This window comes from Amphiura filiformis, chromosome 17 (assembly GCF_039555335.1).
Source record: "Amphiura filiformis chromosome 17, Afil_fr2py, whole genome shotgun sequence".
Lineage (NCBI taxonomy): Eukaryota > Metazoa > Echinodermata > Ophiuroidea > Amphilepidida > Amphiuridae > Amphiura > Amphiura filiformis.
The window spans coordinates 30,923,223-30,947,717 of record NC_092644.1 but is presented as its reverse complement, the minus strand read 5'-3'; the positions used below and the strand labels follow the sequence as shown (position 1 = coordinate 30,947,717).

The window sequence follows — 24,495 nt, the reverse complement described above, 5'->3', positions numbered from 1 at the left end:
ACGTTTTTACACCCTTTATATAACCCGACATTTTTGTTTGCTGAGCAGTAGATTATCAAAAAATGTTTTTTAAGGTTATGAAAACGTTTTATACTCTTAATATACCCTTTATATAACCCGACATTTAAACGTTTTCTGACAACCTTTATAACCTTTTGCGAATGATGTCGAAAACGTTTTGTGTTTGCTGGGTATGTACTGAGTTACATAACTTGAAGAGGAGGTGGCCTTAGCATCATCAATATTATTTTTATTGCCTAAAAATAATTCATGTTAAAAGTTCACGTAGTCTGAGATAAGGGCTACATCTGCGTCTGGAATGCTTTAAGTGGTATTGACATATCTAAAGTTTATCGACGGACCTTTGACTGAAGTATGCCTATAGGAACAAAGTAATTTAGGGAAGGGTCTCTTTGCGTATTTGTTTATGCGCCTTTCATGGTAGAAAACAAATATTGATATTCGCTATCAGCATGATCAGTGTGCTTTGAAAGAGTTCTCTAAAGTCTATGACGCAGCAAAAGCACGAAATAAACATGTATTATGATATACATCATCATCTGATGAACGTGATGTTTTCCGGATTTTTTTTTCTGGAGGAAAAAAACAGACAGAGCTAACGCAACGGGCGCGACCGTGTGTAACCAATAGGTTAGTCTCGGTCCCAGTCGGCTTGCGCTCCTGTTCCTTCGTTGTTTTGTGACGAAGGTGAACAAGCCGACTGCTGGACCGAGACTAATAATAACCAGTATGATTTCGTCATCTTTCAGCTACTGGTACATGCATTTACCTTGATTCAATATTATGAATGAAATGCTCGAGTAAGCAATTATTTTAATTAATCAAAAATGCTGAAAGTTTGGCAACACTAAATTTTTGTTTTGTTTCCCTCTCCAAAAATACATTGCCAAGTAAAGTTAGGCGTCATATTTTTTTGTTTAAAGAGGGTAGCTATTTTTAGTGCTTCTGACATTCTTTTTCTATGGGCCTATACGCCGTAGAAGTGACGTCATAATCGGATTAACTACCATAGCAATAGATGAATACAATTTTTGAATAGATCGCTCCGCACTACACGCAGATTACACCTAATCACCTGTGTAGGTCAGCACACACAGATTGAATACAATACCACTCTTTTTAAAGAAGCTTATCTTACAGGTGCAAGGTGCAAGTCTTTCTTTGATATATATGGTTCAATGCATCGGTACCGCGTTAACGTTGTAGTGCAGGGCGGTATAGTCAAAATTGTATTCATCTATTGCTATGGTAGCTAATCCGATTAACTACGTCACTTCTACGGCGTATAGGCCTATGCCAATCGGGTATGGGCAATCTATTTTTGAAGTAATCAGAACCGATCGGCCTTATCAAAAATCTTTGCTCCCCACCCCTTATATACTATAAATTCCCCACCGGGGCCGGTTAGACGCACATAATCAGCCCCTCTTAACTCTAATCTTTAAAACACATGCTTTAATAAGGGGGTACTACACCCCAGTCCAATTTTGTACCTATTTTTGCATTTTTCTCAAAAATCATAGCGTATTGGGGACAAGTAAGATATGTATATTATAGGGGCAAGGACTACAACTACTGCACTGGAAATTTTATTTCAGCACAGACAACAGTTGTGGAGTTACAGTCAAAAATGAGGGAAAACCAATATTTAATCAATAAATCAATAACTACTTACTTTGAGTTGCTGGAATTTTCAGTACAGAAGTTGTATAGTCCTTGCCCCTATAATATACATATCTTACCAATATACTATAATTTTTTAGGAAAATGCAAAAAAAGGCACAAAATTGGCCAGGGGTGTAGTACCCCCTTAAGGTTATTTTCGTTCATTAATTTAGGCTATAGTCTAGTACCACTAAAGTAATATACAGATGCAGGCAATTCGTCAAAAGTTCATGAACTCTTTGCGTGATCACAGATTGAACGAACGTACTATGTTTATGATTTCATCATCATCGTCTCAAGTTCTTGTTCTGCATGTAACTAGGGAAGAGAAAGTACCGGGTAGTCAATATATACATGCGCAAAATGTGCATTGATTTAATATCATGAATGAAATACATGGACTGGTGCCAGATGTTTAAACAAGCTTTTAGAACAGCAGTCAAGTATGAGAAGAAACTACACTAGCCTATGGTCAACCTCTTGAATAAATAGTATTCAGGACGGAAACAACAGAAACTGAAATATATTTTGAATTGGCCACAGTGAAATAAAATAAACAACTACCAGCTACTACCGAATACTGCTTCATCATGATGCACTCAGCTGTGAAACGATTCATTTGAGCAAACCCACTGATCAATTATTATAAAGTTCAGTGATCATTTGATTTTTGGAATATACGACACTTCTGACATAGGTTTTAATACCGTTGACGAGGATTTATGCTTAATTGTTGTGGAACTGAATCATGGAAAGGCTGCAAAATTCGGAGGTAAGTTAAATTAGCTTAAATTGGCACATGGTGTATATACACAATAACTCTGAACTTTTCTGGAATTTATATTGCTGTAGGGTTTTGATCAGAAAGTGTAATGCAAAAGCAAGAAGTATAATGTAGGCCTAATTATAGTCTTGAAATACTTGTGGAACTGACCCGTATGGAAGGATTGTAAAATCTGGACCGCGATAAAGATATAAAGTTTGGTGTATAGCCTATACTGAACACACACATCCACTTTTCTTTATAGTAGGCTTATATAAAAATGAAAACGTGATTTGATTGGTTTTGATGGGACACACATTGAATTGCATAATTTTTGAAATTCGCGATATAATACCAATTTTTATAGCAAATTATTATAAAGTGTTTTAATATTTTTGATATCTAACAGTCCACTCGAAGTAAACTTTATAAATCTAATGATATGTACTTAAAATGGATGTAGCTGGGAGGAAATACCGACCATCATTTGTAAATTTTGACCTTTCGTATTGAAGATATATTTTTTTCCAAAAGGACCTAAAAATTTGAGGTCTTTTTAGGAAAAAAATGTAGGCCTATATCTTCATTACGAAATGTCAAAATTATCAAAATAATGATCGACGGCTTTCCCTTCAATACGTTCAAGCTACATACACTTATTATTAATATTAAAGCTTGTGAATTGGACTTTCAGTCTTTATACATTTTCCGCCCAATTGGGCGCGCGACTTTTAACAATTTCGTTATTTTAAGTTTATTATATAAAAATAGAGTGCAACCTACATCAAATTAAAGCTTGTAACTTGGACTTTCACTATTTACACATTTCGTGCCCAATTGGGCGACTTATTTTACAATTTCTTTATTTTAAGTTATACGAGAGTGCAACCTACATCAAATTAAAGCTTGTAACGTGGACTTTCACTATTTACACATTTCGTACCCAATTGGGCGACTTATTTTACAATTTCTTTATTTTAAGTTATACGAGAGTGCAACCTACATTCAATTAAAGCTTGCTTGTGAAATATCAATTTTGAATAATTTGCCATAAAATTTGCATTAGGCCTATATCGCGAATTAAAAAAAAAAATCAAAATTATTTGATATCAGAAGGACATTTTCTCGTATTCGGAATGCAATTCGATATGTCTAATGTGCTCTCATGTCCCACAAAAAATACTGCTCAAACGTTGCTATCCGAAATTCAAACTTGCTTCGTTGTCCTAAAAACACAAAAGAATTTGGCCGAATCCAATTAGCAGGGGCTTCGGAAGATGTTAAATATTGGGGGGGGAGGCAATGGTGTCTGGCCAAAATGATTGGGGGCCCAATGGTAATTTTCCATAGGCATCCAAATTATTGGGGGGGGGGGCGAGCCCCCCGGCCCCCCGGTTCCGGAGCCACTGATTAGGTTTGAAAAAAATTAACTAAACTCATGGCAAAAGATCGCACATAATATGGCTTTAAACATGAAACTGCCGGGTGCAAATCACAGTGGGCATTTGGTGGGGAGGGAGGGCAGCTGCCCCCTGTGAGAAGTCTTGTCCCCTTCCTCCCTATTTGTAAGCCTATTGTTTAGGCCTACTTTTAGCCCATTCTGGTCAAATTTCCCCCTTCAAAGTTGCCTTACCCCTTATATCCCCCCTCTGAAAGCCCCCCGGCTACGCCACTGATCATATCGGATCTTTATGGCATATAGCCTTCGTGTTTTAACTGACACTGTACTGTGCTTTGTACACAAAAAACGTCATTTGAAAACTTTCAAGTTCATCATGAGTCGTCAAATTTTGGTGTGATTTGTGTGTGTCATTAGAAAGTGCAAGTCATGATTGCAAATAGATGCTCGGTTGACCTTGAAAATATGCTATATATCTGTGATAGCTAAAAATCATTAGCTGAGGCTAATGGAAATTTAATGGATCGATAGTTTCCAATTGGACTCCTAAAAAAGGACGAAGTCGCCTTCCATTATTCATTTATAATTATGTGAAACTTCATATTACACTGGTCGAAGGTGTTGCTTTTTAATAATGCTTTCATATACATGTAGGCTATACTAAGTATCTGAACGCAGTTAAAAAATCATGTCCAAAATATGACGAGGGAGTACTACAAGCTACTACATATTTCATTATTAAACTACTTTATATAGTAGGCCTATACTACCCTGCCTTGTCAAATCATGAAAAGGGTGAGAGGGGTTTTCATGTTGACTTTGGTAACATATATGGCCTACTAGTACTACAAATCTTTTCCAAGCAAAAGGGCATGCTATTCAAAATTAACGAAAATTTTGGCAAAACAAAAACTAAATGGAAGATTTGGGTATTAATTGGAAACGTACGATTCATTTAGCCTAAAATGTTGTACGTTGTGAATGAGTACGTGTGTATAATACCATGATACTCAATGCGGGACTCAATGCCAATCAATCAATTGACATTGAACCAAACACACACAAAAAAGCAAGAAAAAAAAAAGCAAACACAAACACAAAACGTTTTTTGTTGCTTCGACCAACAATACCTTGTCTACCCTTAAGAAAAGCCCATTCAGTGAAAAGATTGCTCTTATTTGTCAAATAATAAAGTGGACACCATTTCCTATAATTGCGCGACGCATTGTTACCTTGGCTGTTTTGTTTCATATCATTGAAGAGAAGGCTACACGTCTCTAGAGACCGGATTAACATGCTAAGCATTTTTAAGAAAATGATAAATAAAAATTCCTTTAAAAAAGGAATGGGGCGCCCAATGTGAGCTTGGACGTGACGGTGAATTCCATGGTGTGTAGATTTGGTATTATAATGATTTTTCTAGGGAAGAGTAGAAGATGATCAAATGCAAGAGAAATGTGTTTGATTGGGGAAGGTGTATGACAGGACCGTTTTGGATGAAACAAATGGGATTGAAGCTTTCGTGTCAATTTGCGATTATGTGGGGTGGGGGATTTCTGTTTGTGGGACCTATTGTAGTGAGGATATTGCTTTGGATATTGAATATTGTTGAATTTCGTTATGCAGGGGTATATGATGAATAGTGCTTGGACGTGATATGGTGAATTCCATGGTGTGTAGATTTGGTATTATAATGATTTTTCTAGGGAAGAGTATAGGAAATGATCAAATGCAAGAGAAATGTGTTTGATTATGGAAGGTGTATGACAGGACCGTTTTGGATGAAACAAATGGGAATGAAGCTTTCGTGTCAATTTGCGATTATGTGGGGTGGGGAAAAATTCTGTTTTTGGGACCTATTAATAGTGAGGATATTGCTTTGGATATTGAATATTGTTGAATTTCGTTATGCAGGGGTATATGATGAATAGTATAGAGGACACAAATAAGTAAGCTCCCCTGGCAAAATATGGGGGGGGGGGGGTTATCCCCCACTCGGGATCTACGCCTATGTTGACCAATAGAAAACGTTATAACGTCTGTGATACATATACATCATCTACTTGCTAATACACTGAAAATCAAATAGAGATGAAGGATAAAGAGGAAGAGTCTTTCAAAATGACACAGTTCACGAATCAGGTGTAGGCCCTATAGTCATTTGTTGTAACTTTCCATTTTCATATCTAACCTAGGCCTACTCTGCACTAAATCTTACAATAATTCGTGATTTGAGGCATAATGATACCCACATCCTGACTCTGACATATAGGCCTATAACTCCCCAGCAAACAAACTTTCCAAGTCAATTATACCATGCAAATAATAACATTTGGCCTACTAGAGCTCTAATTAAGATAACATCTAATTAAGCAAGGTTTAAGAACTGTTCCCATGATAGATAAGCATGTTGGGATCCTAGTGTATGGTCAAAGTATATGCCGTGTTGTTTCCATACAGTTTGCCGCCCAATTGTGCCACCATATTACAACTCTGGCAATAACCACTATATAGATTTGTTTATGGTAATTGGCAAACAAAGGCCATTGATCTTATGGTCAAATGTCATCGTCTATCGGGTTTTAAGACAAACGGTGAACAGGTTGAAGGCATACAAAGGTCGCGGATTATTTGGTGTTTTTACAAATCCATTAATTTTGTCTTTTAAACAAAGAATATACGCACACCATTTTATCCTGTGCATAACAGAAAACAATAATAAAATAAAATCCAAACATATTGTGGTTTTATTTCTGAGCAAGGGCATAATTTTAGCAAAACAATTGCGGAGTAAATCTAGTAAGAGTGAAATTAGAAGCTTCTCACAAACACATGCCTATATTGTGGGACGCCTCCGTAGAGGGCGCCCCAAAAAGTCTTTAAGCATGAGCAAGTTTAGATATGTTCAAGGAAATAATTATAATAACGTCATGAAAATTACACCTGAAGTCCCAATTTTGTAATTCTTTCTAGAGTCTATGTTGAGATCAAGCGATAATGTCTCTAAATGCTTCTACAAACATGCAGTGGCGGCGCCAGGATTTTTTTCGGTGGGGGGAGGCATTAGGGGGGGAAGTGAATTTCAGGGGGGGCAAAATCAACTAATTTTGCGCAAAATTACCGCAAAAGTGAACATTTTTGTAATTTTGTGTTTTTAGGGGGGGGGCAACAGTTCTGACTGGGGGAATTTTCCCCCATGCCCCCCCCGTGGTGCCGCCACTGCAAACATGACAAAATGAGAGAAAGGCGCTATAACTGACAATCTCCTTACACGTGCTATTAGCACAAATTACTTTATACACATGTTAGCACAAATAGCACCGCTATTTTCATGGGTGTGCTATTTGTGCCATTTACAGTGTTATTTTTTGAGGACTTAGAAAAAAACCATTCATTAGGGACATTCAAAAATGGCTTTAAATGTTATTGGCGCAATTATATATTATGCTATTTTTGAATTCTCCTAGTAGGCCTACACTTCGAGGGGCGCTATTAGTGCTATTGTGCTATTTTTTAAAATGGGTTAGGCCTTATACCGAGAAATTAGAACGATGCATTTCACAATAAATTCACATGCACTCGCGTTAATTTTCCCATACATTTTCTTATTTTTTCACTCCCGAAGGGTCACTTGAATTAGCGCGGTTTTCGGACCTTTTTTCTCTCGCAATAAACATCCTCCTGCTCCGGGCTCATTTTTCCCATGATTTTCTTGCTTTTAAACAACTCGGTTCTCGAAACAACATTGGGCCAATCAGTAAATAAACGGTAATTTAAACTGAATGACGCAAAAGTGTTTAAAAAAAAAGCGTTAAATGGGTATTTTAACCCCGACCGAGGCATCTCACACTCGCATTAAACATGGTAGGCCTACTAACTAGAAAATAGCAAAATTGCGCTAATTGCAGGTGGTGTTGGGCCTATTTATGCCAAACTGACAATAGAATCGCACTGTAGCACAATGGGGTGAAATTCTGGTAAAAATAGCAAAATTGCGCTAATTGCAGGTAGGGGTGATATACATGCAGCCCATATACCATTTTAAGAATAGCACAGTAGCGTTAATAGCACCCTCCAGGTGTATATTAGGAGAATTCAAAAATAGCATAATTGTGCTAATAACGCGCTATAAGGCCTAAACCAATTTAAAAATAGTACAATAGCAATAATATAACAACCTTGCTTTTGGAAAATGCAATAAAAAAGAGTGGGCCTAAAATACTTCCCTGAGGCACACCAACTATCACCTGAGTGGACACCATCAATGCTAGTGCATTGTTGCCTTTTACGCACCCCTCTAGATGTACTTCGAGAATTCAATATAGCACAATTGCACTAATAACACATAAAGCATTTAAAAATAACACAATATATAGCGCTAAGCACGCTATAATTCCTAAACAGCACAAGACTACTGCACACACTAGCACGATAGCTGCAGTATTATACTATCTAAAATAAAATTGCACACATAGCTTTATGTAGCACAAGGATGTGCTATTCTGCTACAAAAGTTATAGGTGTAGCATGAATTATAACACTAAATAGCACGATAGTTGCAGCATTGTGCTATCTGAAATAAAATTGCACTTTTTAGCGCATTGTAGCATATGAAACTGCTATTCTGTGATATTTATACAACTGTGACATTAGCACTACCACGCATTTGTCACATTTTAAGTAAATATAGCGCCAAGTTGCATGAAAATTGCACTGGAAAATGATACACTAGCAAATTAGCAGCTATTATAGCATTTCATTTGCTATTCAGCGACATTGTGGCAATTGTTAAATACATCGCCTGTACCTATTCCCCTACTGCCCTTTTCAGCGCTAGCTTGGACATTGCATTATTATTGCATTGACAACACATATCTATCTGTGTTGGCAAAAGGTCACCAAAACATTATTTGACCACAGGAATTAATTGACCACATGCCTAATATAATTGAAACATCTAATAAATGACGTGTTTGGGTTCGAGCAAACTGTGACAAAATATTGAGAGAGAAAAAATCAGGTCTCAGCGGAGTCCTGATATTTTCTCTCATCAATATTTTCATATGACAGTTTGCTCGAGCCCCAAACACGTCATTTAAATAATAATTTATTGTTGATCAAGCTTGCATCGTTTCCGATCCTCATGATATTAATTTGTGTCTCGCATTGGGGTCAGTCCATGCCACACCCACCCTCTTGGATTTTGCTCTCCCTTGACTCAAAGGTACCTTTCGTGGATCCCTAGATGAGGGCACAAGCAAAACAAGAATAGTCTTTCAATAAAAATTCCCTTTAAAAGGGAAAGCCAGCCTCAATGTAGAAGAGGTCTTGTATTAAATTAGTTTTGGTCAATGTGAAAGGCATTTTTAGGATCACGGCTTACTACATCCATGTTACATGACAGTCCACCAAACCATCAACGGTGAGAAGATGTACACTGAAACTGCAGAAAACATTAACTCCTAATCTCCTGTCAACTCTTTAATTCATTATTGTTCATTATTATTAATTCATTATTGTTCTCTAAATTGTTCTGTTCTGGTTTTATTTGTCTTTTCAGCTTTTTACCCACGATATTTCAATTTCCAATTTTTAATACCATAACTCAATTTCTTCGCTTAGGAATGTCCGATTTTATTGGGGAAAACGGCGTTGTGGAGCAAAATAGCTCTTTATGTGAAAGCCTCCAAATTTATAAGCTGTCCAAAAGATGTCTGTTTTTGACATGATACGCCACATTTCTTAAAGACCCATTCAGTGATCCCAGCGCAAGAGTAAAAAAATTAAAATTGTTTATAAATTGCTTCAAAGAGAAGGATAGGCCTAAGTCATTCAAATTGTCATTTGGTATTTTTGAAATGCCAAATTTGGCAAAAAATGAAGAAAACAGCAGTACTGACGAAGTTCAAGCCCCGCCATTCAAATACTTGTAGCTAATTATAGATACTGTCAGTATCTAAAAATACAGATTCGTGTAAAATGTCTTATTTTGTCTTAAATAGGCCTACACGGCTTTTGGCTGAACCATTCGCAGACTTAGCACATCTATGTAATAACAAAGGTACGGTACCAAAATTTTGATGATTTTTACGATCGTCCGGATGAGCAAATCACTGAATGGGCCTTTAATATTAATAATAGATAAGCTGCCTTTAAAAATATTATTGACAATGTTGAGAGTAGGAATTACCTTGAAAAATGTCTCAAAAATACAACATGCCAGTTATATTCCGGTCTGAAACGATCAGACAATAGTTTTAAACATTAATAACATCATAAACCCAAATCGTGAAAAAATCACCCCAGGTAGATTTTTGGCTATTTCTCCATTTACGATCCTGCCCAAAAGTGTCTGCTTTCGATATACCACGTCACAAATACTACACTGCACTGACTGCAGGTTTTAGTTAAAAGGGCATTTCGTGATCCACAGCATCATCCCTAACTTTTCTCAAAAAAGTTGAGATTTTTATATCACTGGAAACCTCTGGCTACATAATGTTTATGTACAAAATATTTCTTGCAGATTAATTCGTTTAGCAAAGTAATCGTGAAATTTGAATTCCGTTCTGGTATACCAGAACAAAATTGCAACACATTGTCTACACATAACCATGCATAACTCGTAAAGGCAAAATCGGAATCAACTGAAATCTTTTAGAATAAGCTTTTTTTGTGGATATCTACTGAAAAATGTCATAAAAAGAGGATGCTAGGATCACGAAATACTCCTTTAATTCGCCATATAACATAAGGCCGTGTAAAATTAATATTTTGGTTCTCGTCCCTCCCTCCTCAATTTCTGGGATTTGTCAGATTTTTTTTTTTTTTTTTAGATTTGTCAATTTTATAGACTTTGGAATGATTTATGAAATCTTCATACATATAAATAAGTTTATTAGAGAACAAGCATCACTTCCAAGTCATTATGAGGAACTCTAGGGGGTTTATCCCACACAATCTCACATTTGAAAAAAAAAAAAAAAAAGGGCCTCATCGTTTCCTCGAGCACTGTTGGAGAAGGCCGAAAACTACTAACAATGCTAATTTTACATTGAAAAAAGAAACAAAACAAGAAAAACACCTCCCTCCCTCATCAATTCATGAAAATCCTCTGGACGAGAACCAAAACATTAATTTTATACGGCCTAATATAAACTCACCTTACATGTACATTTTTTATTTTAAAATAATTTGATATTAATTCGCAATGTATAGTTTACTATATGATAGATGGTGGCAAGAACATTTATAAAGGACTGATTACTCACTGCAATCTTCACTCTTGTGTGTTTTGACTGTAAGTTTATGAATCAAATAAAAAAGATAGAAAGTAGCTTCACTTACGTTATGTGTCATTTTATTTATAACATAGAAGTTATTAAATTAATAAAGTAAGACAATTTATTTATCTATAAGTGCATGTCAAATGGGTACATTGTTCAATACTATAGCCTACATGCATAAATTATGCCCATATTATAGCTAGGCCCTAAAAACTTTATTTTGCATCGGATTTTTCCCGTTGAAAAGGCAAAACTGATGTTTATGATAGCAACTATTTCATCAATAGCATTTTGAGTCATTTTTATCCATAAAACGACACAGGATAGGATAGATAATTACTTTGACATCAATATGGTCCATATGATGAAGATTTTGATTCTTAGATCTGTTATCAACATGATATCACGCTGTTCAGTGGTCAAGGACCCCGGGTCAAAGACACTGAAATGACATACTTTTCTTCTGCTGACCATATGATGCTGTATATTAACTATTATTGTTACATTTTAGGCCTATACCTAAAACTTTTAAAGTCATATTAATTCAAACATAACTTTGGTAATACTCACTCGTTTTCATTCGTTGAAACGGCAAAACATACTTACTTTTCCTTACACATCGAATTAAAATATTTAAAAAAATTCAACCACAAAAGTTTTAACAAAAAGTCATTCCAATACCAATAAAAAATAATCTCTTGAGCAAACTGACCCCATCCCAGAAATAGGTACCAGCCCGATGGGCTGGCGAAAAGACACAGTTTACGGATCAGGTGTATAGTAATTTGTTAACTTTCTATTTTCATATCTAACCTACTCTGCACTGATCTTACAATAAATTAGTGATTTGAGGCATAATGATACCTACATCCTGCCTCTGGCTTATATAACTCTCCATCCAGCAAGAAACTCATTGAAATACAAACTTTCAAATCAATTACACTATACATGTATATCATAGGCCTATTGAAATTCAATTAAGGGGGTACTACACCCCTGTGGTAAATTTGTGACTATTTTTGTATTTTTCTCAAAAAATAATAACACACTGGTAACAAAAGTTATGTATATGATAACGGTTCGTTATTTATGATAAGAAATGAGGTACATCCTATCGGTACCTTATTTCTTATCATAAATAACGAACCGCGTGTCTTGGGTCACTGAAATTCCAGTGTCGTAGTAATTGGATTCCTTGCCCCAATAATATACATAAATTTTGTTACCACTGTGTTATTAGTTTTTGAGAAATATGCAAAAATAGACACAAATTTATCGAGGGGTGTAGTACCCCTTAATATACCATGCAGATAATAGCCTTGGACCATAATTATTAGGAATCCAATTAAGATAAGCAAACATTACTGGGTAGATAACAGGATCTAAATTTTGTCAGTTGCCTGTATCAAAATAGCAGTGTATTTTTCATATATGCAGTAATATGCCCAGCCTTATCACAAAATAAACAATAGCATTGACCTTACCCGCCAATCAGTAAAGCCTATTATAATCATGTGATGGCTCAATCCAATAGTAAACATGCTTAGAAAAAAGGCAAAAAAAGGTCCTGACTGCCATTGTCTCAATACAAGATAAGCTGTGCTAAAAAGTGCTTGTCATGTGGGGCAGGATTATGTAAAGGGATACAAACCTGGGTATAAGACATTAGGAATTATTTCCTAGCCTCTTAACCACAGGGTTGATGGGCTTCAATAGCTATTTAACACACAGTGTATATGAGATATGGGTTCAAGTGGGGGAAATGTTCACTCCGTGAACAAAAATCAAATTCCATTTCGTTTGCGAATGACGGGACGTCAAATTTTGGCGACCTTGACCAAAATTGGGAATTTTAGGGGCCCAAATGACAAAGTGCTCTCTTTGAGGGGCATTTTCTTCTTAATTGAATCAGTTAAATGTTGTCACTCACTGGCTGTGTCTATGTCTGTAATACCTAATGCCAAAAAAAGACAGATTTCTGAATTTCGTTGGGATTTCGGGGGAGGGGTGTCAAAATAAGCACTTTGTACTGTTCGATCAAATTATTTTTGATTTTGAAGGACCCATGATAATGTCACAATGCACTTCAAAATTCCCGCCGCCGAAATTGTCCAGTGCAATGACGTCCCAGTATAATACACTGAAGGCTGACAACAATTGAGCACAAATAACAATGACGTCATTGCTCTAGACAAATTCGGCGGCGGGAATTTTGAATATCGCGTGTTGAGAGCTGACTGTTTTTATTCGTTATATTCAATATGAGTTTGTTTTAAATTTTAAATAAAACCATGTGATTCGAGCTTGATAAATTATTTTCTAACATATAAAGCATAATGTTGTGATTACCGGACACCATTCTTTTCATATTCTTTATTCTTACAGGGAGAGAGACCCTCTAAAAATGGTTCTGTCATTATTCATGATGATAAAAATGGCGACGAAAACAAAGAGCGAGGGAATTGGAGCAGTCCAGTTGAGTTCATACTCGCCTGTTTGGGATATGCCGTGGGATTGGGAAATGTGTGGAGATTCCCATACCTATGTTATCGTAATGGAGGAGGTAAGACTTATAGGACTATTAAAAGTTAATTCATATACAAGTGAATTAAGTTTTAATAGTCCGGAATTAAAAATGGGTGCTATAGTGTAAACTGATGTATGGGCCGGGAGGAACATTAATTTTGATGAAATAATAGAACTTGAATTTGCATGGCCGGGCCGCGTAATTTTGTTCTGCAACCATAACGGGACGCAAAATTTTATTATAACCCTAACCCTAACACTTACCCTAACCCTAACACTTACCCTAACCCTAACACTTACCCTAACCCTAACACTTGCCCTAACCCTAACACTAACCCTAACCCTAACACTTACCCTAACACTTACCCTTACACTTACCCTAGCCCTAACACTTACCCTAACCCTAACACTTACCCTAACCCTAACACTTACCCTAACCCTAACACTTACCCTAACCCTAACACTTACCCTAACCCTAACCCTAACCCTAACACTTACCCTAACCCTAACACTTACCCTAACACTAACCCTAAACCCTACACTAACCCTAACCCTAATTTTAACCCTAACCCTTTCATATGCGTTACTATGGGTTATAACATTTTTGCGTCCCGTTATGGTTGCAGAAAAACATTAAGCGGCCCGGCCAGTTTTTTCGTGTGTGCGTTAATGTGCTCGGATGATTTTATAATCGCATCACGTGAAAATGCTTGCGCTTGTAGTCGCTTTATGCTGTGGGATTGTGTTGGATTTGTGATCATTTATCCGAATTAGGGTTTTTTTTAAATCAATGTTTTAGGGTGGAGAATATTATAGCCTACTTAATACTTTACTAGCTTACAATGCTTAAAGTTAGTTGGTATAGCTGAGGAAACTTTCCCAATAGTCACTTGGCATGAAACTTTTTCTCACTCTTGAACTATAAGCTTTTTATTTCATGTAGTTTTACATTTGTAATTTTTGAGATTCCAAATTTTGAAATTCAAAGTGGTATTTCATTTGAATGTTTGTAATCTTCCAAGTGTTGTCTCATTATTATTATTTTTTATTTTATTTCAGGAGCTTTTCTGATCCCGTACACCATTATGTTGGTTTTTGCTGGCTTACCGTTGTTTTTCTTGGAAGTAAGCTTTGGTCAGTATTGTAGTGAAGGCATGGTGACATGTTGGAAAGCGCTACCCTTATTAAGAGGTAAGAGAACGTGTGAAGTAAGTCAGTACACTGTAAATCCAAGTGTTTAGGGTTTCTGTAACACTTATAAACACTGCAATAAACATTGCAAGGTGTTTAATTTTTCATTTACACAGTAAAGGTATAGACACCAAAGTATAAACACCAAAGTAAACACAAAGTAAACACATAAACACAAAGAGTAAACACATGAGAGTATTTAGATTCTAAACATTTCAACATGTTTACATTCATACTGCCCCAGCATCACGCCAAAAACTACTTATGTTGCAAATCCCTATAATTTATATATATCAGCTCAAGTGGATGTAAGGGGTTTTGCAACAAAGCTCTTCATTTGTACATAGTGACAGTTGATTAATGAAAATAATTTGTTTTTTCTCACTCATATTTATAGGAATGAGTATTGGTCAATTTCTAGTGTCTTTCTACCTCAACATCAGCTACAGTGTAATAATCATGTATACAATCTACTACTTCTTTGCATCCTTTACAAGTGTGCTTCCCTGGGTCGGATGCAATCATAATTGGAACACTGCTTTTTGCAGTAGTCTAGTTGACGATTGTTTCCAAGTTGGAGGGATAATGACTGCGAACAATACTTGCGCTAATCTCACAAGTTTTAACCAGGACCAGTTAGATATGTATAACGTCACATACAACTATACTTCAGATGAATATGATCTTTCTCAATATGTCGACCCGTTTAAGGACCAGCGACAGCCAGCCAGTCAAGAGTATTTTAAGTAAGATATTAGAGCCAATAAATAGAAGATCAGATTGAATAAAGTGATATTTCATATAAGTTTATGCTAACTCAGGCCTATTCACCAGATTCAACGCAAATTTCCATTCCATCGAACCTTCCGTCTATCGCGATGTCTTTTTAAAGACATTTCTTGTTCAATATCAAGTTTGCTCAATCGGTACACATAACAGTGTCGCCCCAACCTGTAAGAATTATTATTATTTTTCCCTGCAATGAATCACGTCCTAACACTTCGTTGGTGAGCGACGGGCGATTGGTATTTCACCGAACACTAGAAAAGGAGTCATATCTGATTGGCTAGCCAGATCGCTCAGTGATGAAGTACAAACTCAGATGTAGAGATATATTCAATTCCATTTAAATCAATATTCTATTATTGGCGCAGATAATGAAAGTTGTGTTTCACTGTGCTGTACTCAGTACCGTGGTCTGAGATGAATGGGCTATGCTTGTTCTTTTCATAATGATAAAATTCTCAAAACAGTTAAATATATCACATTCTTATCGTACGATTCAAAAACATTTCGGTGAAAATGCAGTTAAATATATATGTGTTGAAAGAAAACAGCAATCGCAGCTGAGTGTATTGAATTTCCAGTTAGTGTATTGAAAACAAAACCGGAGTTTTACCTGAGTCGAATTTTCTTGTAATGGCAACATCATATGGGGTACTGAGCATGCGCAGATCATAAAAATGTGTATGAATGGAAACTCTGTGGTATATCATATCGTGTAAATGGTATGCTTAGCCTGAGTCGCTCGGCCTATCTCGAACAAAATCGCCATGCGTAGCTTTTGAAGAACGAGTGGATTCGCCGTATCACGGCAATTTTTGACACGAAGATATAAGGATAATGATGCTGTGCGGTATAATACTACATTCATACTCCGCTGCATTGGACACTGTATAATAATTGACTCATTAATAATTAACATTATGTTAACATGTCACTTTTCAGATACCAAGTATTACAACAATCGGATACTATGAGTGATACTGGTGGTGTGGTTTGGCAGCTGGCTCTCTGCTTCATTTTCGCTTGGATTATAACGTTCTTGTGTATGATAAAGGGTATCAAGACTACGGGCAAAGTGAGTAACGTCTACCTTGAAACTATTAAATATATCTAGAAGTGAAAAGATGACATGAACAAACAAAACACAAAAACATAAGCATAAATTGTCACTTCCATGACGTATTTCTGCAAAACCCCACCTCAGTCCCGGGACATCAAGCTACATCAGTATAAAAGGGCCTACCAATCTATTTATATAATTACACAAATTGGAAAAAGAATACACAACCAACACACTTCACCCAAGGGCGTACCCAAGACAGAGGGACCCCGGGGAGGAGTGACTGTTAATAGCCCAAAATAGGCTGATTTTGGATGTTTTTGCATAAACACCTCGGGCACGCGCCCTAAAACAGTCCCGGATACGCCACTGCCACCCCAACACAAGTGCCCAGGCACAAGTGACATTTACTTTAATACTACTGCTGTTAAACAAAATCCGATAGAATTGTATCTAATGCAAACGTTCTCTTACGCATGCAGGTGGTGTATTTTACCGCAACGTTTCCGTACTTCGTGTTATTCATCTTGCTTATAAGAGGTCTTACTCTTCCAGGATCGGGAGAAGGTATCAAATACTTTATTACACCAAGATGGGAACATCTCGCAACTCCAAAGGTAGGAAAAACAAATCAATAATAGAATTAATAAACTTTGAAATGTCATTCGTTGCACTAGATGTGAGGATGGGTTTGTCCTGAGCCTCATGGAAGAACATATGATAATCGAATTATCCACTGAACAGGTAAAACAAACAAACAAACAAACAAACAAACACACACAAATTGTGTGCATCCTTAAAACTAATGAAGCAAACAGCAATATACACTTTCTTGTTACAGGGTGCCCCGGACAGAGTGTTGGCATGATAACTTTAATTGAGCAAACCAAAACTAAGTCCAGGATGTCCTTGTAAAGTGATAAATGGAAACAGGAAATAAAGGACAAAAAGAAGATGAAGAGGACGAAAAGGAAATAAAAAGATGAAGATGAGAAAAAAGAAGAAGTTTTAGAAAGTTAGGGAGTTCACGCTCTGGGTAAACTAAACAATATGTATACGCTTTCCAGTTACAGGATGTTGCCACAAAAATTTCAAAGCAGGATAATAACTATTAATTTTTATGAAAAGTAATAAATGAAATAAAGGAAATGAAGGAGAAGGAGAATACGACGAATATCATGAATATAGGCTTTATTTGCATCAGTAAAATCGTAGAGAGCTAACAAGGTGACGTTCCAAGCATATAAGGTAACAATGTAAACCAGCAAAAAATAACTTTAATCATGTTTACTTTACAAAGACATCCTAGACCTGAAAAAACTGCATTAATATATCACTTGTTTATTGTTGTTGTTTTGTTTGTTTTTATGCTTGTCAAATAGCAAATACTGTGTTCTCAAAGTTTATATCCCCCACACTCATAGAAATGACTTGTTCGCCTTGTTGGCGCAATTCAAAAGGAGTAAGTTTGGACAACTCAAAAATAGTGTAAAAGTTGCCAAAACAAAATTCATTTTAGTTATCCGAACTTAAAAAATGCTGAAAAAGCTCAAAAAGTTCCGTCAACTAATCAACTTTGTTGGCATTACTTAAAAAGTTGATGTAAGTCGTTGCGTCAACTTTTTAAGTAATGCCAACTTCTGAATTGAAGTTCAGGGAACTTAGAAAAATAAACAAGGTTCAAAGAACCAATTAGTTGAGTTATTGTAACTCAACATGTAAGTTGATGTAACTCGTTCATATTAAGTTTCTGGTACTTATTGTTTTGAGTTATTCCAATTTGGTACTTTGTTACTTAATTCACGTAATTGGATCATTTTCTGCACAATTAGCAGTATTCAAATATTTATTTTTGTAATCAGTGCAAAATTTTGTATACTATAGCACACCTCTAGAAAATTATGCTAACCTAGGCTAGTTTCATTTTCTGAGTTGTAACAACTCAATAAAGTGCAAATGAGTGCGACCAACATAATGATATCGAGTCAGCGTTACTCAAAATTGTACGCGTTGGCATTACTCGGAAAGTTGACGGAACGACTTACCGTACATCAACTTACTGAGTAATGCCAACGAACAATTTCTATGAGTGCACCCCACACACCCCACCCACCCACCGATTAAGAGACTCGTACTCTTTACTGATAAAAACAACTTTTGAGACTTTATTATTTAAAGCATGGTAACTAAAAGAAAGTAGGAATATGAGGAGTTGGTGCATGGGGTTTAAGATGAAGACGACGAAGAACAAAACAACGATAGAAAAAGAAAGTAGGATGAAGAAGAAGGAAAACAGGAGAATGAAGAAGCAGAAGCAAAAGAAGAAGTAGAAGAAGTAGGAGGTGAAGTAGACGAAGAAGAAATAGAAATAAACGAGTTATTCCAGTAGATATATCTGACAATAAGGTTTACCAGAATGCTTTTACTTAATTTAATAAAAAACAAAATTGATGATATGTTTCAGGTGTGGTTAGATGCGGCAGTACAGATCTTTTATTCCTTGAGTGTATCGGCAGGTGGATTGACAACACTAGCATCTTACAATAAGTTTCACAATAACTGCTACAGGTAAGTATTGAATGGGTAGAGTTTACATTATATCACTCATACATAAATTGTAGACAGTTCATTGGTTGATAGCCATTTATCATTTTTACCATCAGCCTCTGTGATAGTTTTTACCATCATAGTGCTGTGCCGCAGTGCGCCTGCGCCAAGCCGTGCGCTGACTCTTAGACTCGCCGATTTAGTTATGGGGTGGACACCAAAATGTTAAGTATGTCACGGCAAAACAGGGTGTTATGTTGATGAAAAAATGTATTCCCTATCTTAAATAGTATTTTTGAGCAACAGAATTTATGAGTGATATAAAACAAATATTAACTGTCTTAAATTCGTGTAATGGTCGAAATATAATCACTCGGTGAAAGAAGTATTGTTCCATCTTTCACCGAGTGATTATATTTCGACCATCACACTCATAGACAGTTAATATTTGTATACTATTGTATACTCGCCTCAAAAAAAGTAAGTCCCCGTTTATTTGAGTGGGCAACATTTGTAGCAGTCAAGTAAATAAAAGCAGTAAGTTATATGGACATTTGGGGAATTGTGTTAGCTATATATGTCAACTGGAGTATAATGTCACCGCTCGTCTGTAAAAAAAAAAGAAATTGGAATGATGTAAAAAATTAAATCTGAAATTTGGTTTTGGATGAAGAAATTGGAATGATGTAGAAATTAAATCTGAAAATACTTGGAATAATTTCAATATTAATTAGTCTATCTTTGCTTCTATTTTGTCAGAGATTCACTTTTGGTGGCCTCGTTGAACTGCTTGACTAGTCTCTTCGCAGGCTTTGTCATCTTTGCTATTGTTGGCTTCATGGCACACGAAGCGGGGAAAGAAGTGGATGAGGTGGTTACTCAAGGTATAGTACAGATCTCTTGCCGCTCAAAAATGTTAGAATAGCCTCAAATTATATTCTAAAATTAATGCTTTTTAGGAGCCGCCACAAAAAGCTTATAACCTAATCCACGGATAAAAGAAGTAGCTATAATATGTCTATGTAAATATAGTATTTATAATTAATATTTCCAATTGTTTAAAAGTTTGCTAAATTAAGGTCCCAGGCCATTCCATTCCGTCTTATAAACATACATTATTGTAAATTGTCTAATATTTACAATATAATTTAACATCAAAAGTACATAATTATTTTGTTCGATATCAGTGAGAACAGCAGCAATCTTATATTTGTGTATTTCAGGTTTTGGTCTGGCATTTGTAGCATACCCAGAGGCTGTAGCCCGCATGCCGGCCGGACCCTTCTGGTCGGTCATGTTCTTCTTGATGCTTATAACTCTTGGATTGGACAGCCAGGTAGGTGATACGATAGCAACATTAATATGAAATTCTTCATTCATGGACCCGCCGGGTTTGGTAAGCCTGCAGTGCCTTCTTCTTTGCTTTCCTTTGCCGAAGACAATCGCTATAACCTGTATTACTACTTTTGTCGTCGCTTGCCTTTGTTAGAGAATGACAGAAATCATGAAATCACACGGTAGTGTAGGTAGCCATTATGCAATCGTTGGAGCCTTTCTTTAGTTAAGATTCAGATAGTTGATCTTCCAAATCTTACCATGGATTTGTTTTGCCAGGACAACAAATTTCTAGTATAAAACGGGTTTCTAATACACAAAACAAACTATATAGGGATAATGTGTCGAACCCTGGTATTATATTTTTATTCATAATTTCACCGGGCAATCAATCAATAATTATTCGCTCATCTTTAGTGACTACTAGAGTATTTACCTTACCTCCAACTGTTTTAATCTCTTTCACAGTTTACAGGTATGGAAAAGATGTCAACAGCGGTATGTGATATGTTTCCTAGATATTTAAGGAAGCGCAGGACTCTTGTCATGTTAGTTGTGTGCTCAGTTTCCTGCATATGCGGATTCACATGCGTTACACGGGTAAGAACTATATATATATAATATTAATAGTTGATTAATTGTTTCTTTTGTAACTTTATATACTAGTATATAAATATATCTTGTTAAATGCAATTCGGCCTCGATCTTATGCAGGTCTATCATAAATCATATATCATTATCTATAATTTTATTGTTTTCATAGGCTGGTGCTTATTGGATGTCTCTGCTTGATAACTACGGTGCAAATTTCCAAATGTTATTCTATGGATTGGCTGAAGCTGCTGGTCTGATGTGGATATATGGAGCAAAGAGATTCACGAACGATATTAGAACTATGCTGGGAGATACTTTAGTTGATTCTAAATTATTTTATTATTGGATAGTTAATTGGGCTGTAATTACGCCCTTACTAATGGCGGTAAGTTGCTACATAGTTTATCATACGATTTTACATTACTTGGTACTCTAGGTCGGTAAACATGAGCAAGATTTAATCTTCCCCCAGAGAAGTCCTTTTCAGAGGACCGAGCTTTTAGAACTCTAGCGAGTGTCATCTTCAGAAACAAGATGACACTCACTAGAATTCTGAAAGCTCAGCCCTCTGAAATGGAATCCCACCCATTATATTATCTGCAAAGAAAGTCCAATACTCGTTTTGTATCTTTTTCTATCAAGCAGTTAGAAATTATTTTTTATTAAATATAACGATTTCAGTTTTCAGAAGAATGTTGCTTTGTACCTTGTCAATCAACATTTATTAACAAGATTAATAAAATTATTGCTCAAATTTGACACTATAGTCAGTAAATGTGGGTTGTGAAAGAAGCCACTGCAACTGGGTCCTATCTGGGGGATACCCTTTCAAGTTGATAAAAGTTTGTTTAACCAGTCTGTACGGTTGGACACACGCTTGAGTCCAGATGGGACCAGGCCCAAACAAAGGCAAAAGCCAAGCTAAAAGCTCATATTATAGACATAACATGCTGGCCTGTATATAGAGAGAAAATATAGAAAGAGAATTGAAGAAGAAAAACAAGGCAAAGAAAAGCCATTCCCGACAAATCAAGTGAACAATTTTTGCTCGTATTCCTTGGTTCAAAAAATAAGAAACTGGACATTCTTATTCTAGTCTGTGCCTGATAACTGATAACACAACCCTTAATTATTTTAGAATTTTATAAACAAAATTTACAAACGATTGATTGCTAATGAAGTGTAAACGATCAGTTTTAGATTTAATTTCATATCACCAAACAAAAGAATCCTTAAGTTAGTTTTTAAGTTCATAATGAAACAAGGAATGACTGACATTACATTGATGATTTCTTTTCCGCAGGGTATAATGATCTTCAACTTTATCAATTGGAGCGAGCCAACACACGATAACGAGCAGTATCCATTATGGGGCCGTACAATAGGTTGGCTTATTATTGCTAGTGGCTTACTCGCCTTGCCAATTGATTGGGTTTACAAAATCATCAAATCACCAGGTTCTATCGTAGAGGTAAGCTTAAATAAAAGCACGTTGTGTAATTGAATACGTTTCAATGTCGGTTTATACAAAGGGCATATAAAGGGTATAAAACGTTTTAGTAACATTAAAAATATTAATGAAAACGGGCTGCACAACATTGTAACATACCGGTAATATTATATAAGGGTTGACATAGCCTATTTAGCAAAATTGTGTGCCAAATAACATTTTGACATTATGTATACACAGAAAAAACAGTGTAGAAAGTGAATTAGGCAAGAATGTGTTTAGAAACGGTCTGATGCTTAGAAATTGAACACCATTACAAAGTGAAAGCAAAATTGTGTCTACAAAAGTGTTTAATTTCTAAACACTGTTTTTACAGTGCAGTGATTTTCATATAAAACGCTTTCACTACCTTTATATAACCCGACATTTGACCAGCGTTTTGACCATAAGGAAAACTCGTATAAATTATAACACGTATTATAACATTTCAAAACAATTTTCGCGTTTGCTGGGCAGCTATATAATAGTAATTATAAAAGTTATAGATAAACGACGCAATCTGTTTCTCATGATATTACTTATTACCTTTTACATACATTTTTACAGAGGATAAATTTGCTATTTGTTCCATCACCGAAATGGGGACCAGCCTTACCACAACATAGACGAGAAGCGGCTAATGTGCATAAACAGCACGGTACAACTATGGGTGGAGTGCTTGATTTATCCAGTTTAAATCATGATAACGAAGACATTTATAAAAATGCAAAATATTCAGCCCTTAGTAAAGCCGATACAGAATCGGCTGTCTGATTGAGATACTTATTTTGGTGCTTTTTGTTGAACTTGAAATTGGAAAAATATAATGATCTTCCTTTGTTTTGGTTTTTTAGTTTTTCTTTCGTTTGTTTTTTAATGGCAAACATTGTAAATAACATGCCACTGGATCCATAGGGTTATATTATTTATTGTTTTCTCTGGTAAACTTCTGAAGCAGGTAATCATTGGTGGATATCTCAGTGAACAGGTAGTGTTTTCTTTCTCGAGTAGGCGATGTGTGTGGAATATCACAACGCCAATCTGTCTACAGGTTGTATCATGATGATTGGTACCCATCTAAATTAGTTTCAGTGATATGGACAGGACTGCCACATCAACAAAATACAACATAAGATTCACATCATTTGTAGATTCATGTTGTTGTAAAAGGTCATAAACTATAAATATTGGCCAATAGGATCCAATGTTGCATTGCAAGAAGGACTGATTGGTACAAATCCTTGTGATACAGATTGCAATAATTACATAAGTGTGTATTTAAGGGTAGACGAGGTATTGTTGGTCAAAGCAACCTTGAAATTGATTTTCATTATCTAGATCAATATATTATTGAAAAATAACACCTTGATGTTTTGCAAACGTTCATTCTACAAATCGTATACTTTGCAAACTTGCTTAATTTATTGTTGTTAATGAGTTATGTACGTTTTACAAAAGTGTTGTTGTTTCCGCCCTTTTTACAACGTAACTCAAGAACCGCAGCACCTATAAAAGTATATCTGTGATATTTTAATTCTTCTACACACTCGCTATGAATTGAGCAATGCAGTTTTTGCCAAAGCTCACTACCATTCGTAAGATGTTGTGAACTACCAAATCACAACAGTTTAAAATAATTAATAACCTTAAGGGATCTGGAATGAGCGTTTCGACAGTATTTTTTGTGGGACATGAGAGCACATCAGACATATCGAATTGCATTCTGAATACGAAGAATGTCTTTTGATATCAAATAATTTTCATTTTTGAAATTCACGATATAATACAAATTTACTGTAAAAACAATCAATACTGTCCAAACGTTCATACCCC

The 24,495-nt window shown here is 35.8% G+C and overlaps 1 protein-coding gene across 1 annotated transcript; it reads left to right on the top strand.

Moving 5' to 3' along the window:
- The first annotated feature begins 2,038 nt into the window (after positions 1-2,038).
- Positions 2,039-24,390, top strand: LOC140137606 (sodium- and chloride-dependent glycine transporter 2-like). Its single transcript, XM_072159341.1, has 13 exons — positions 2,039-2,458; positions 13,520-13,697; positions 14,720-14,851; positions 15,249-15,597; positions 16,580-16,712; positions 17,180-17,314; positions 19,162-19,265; positions 20,004-20,128; positions 20,468-20,580; positions 21,048-21,179; positions 21,343-21,558; positions 22,477-22,644; positions 23,230-24,390. Exons 1-13 carry the CDS (start codon positions 2,435-2,437, stop codon positions 23,434-23,436), a joined length of 2,016 nt encoding a protein of 671 aa, XP_072015442.1. The 5' UTR covers positions 2,039-2,434; the 3' UTR covers positions 23,437-24,390.
- The last annotated feature ends 105 nt before the right edge of the window (positions 24,391-24,495 follow it).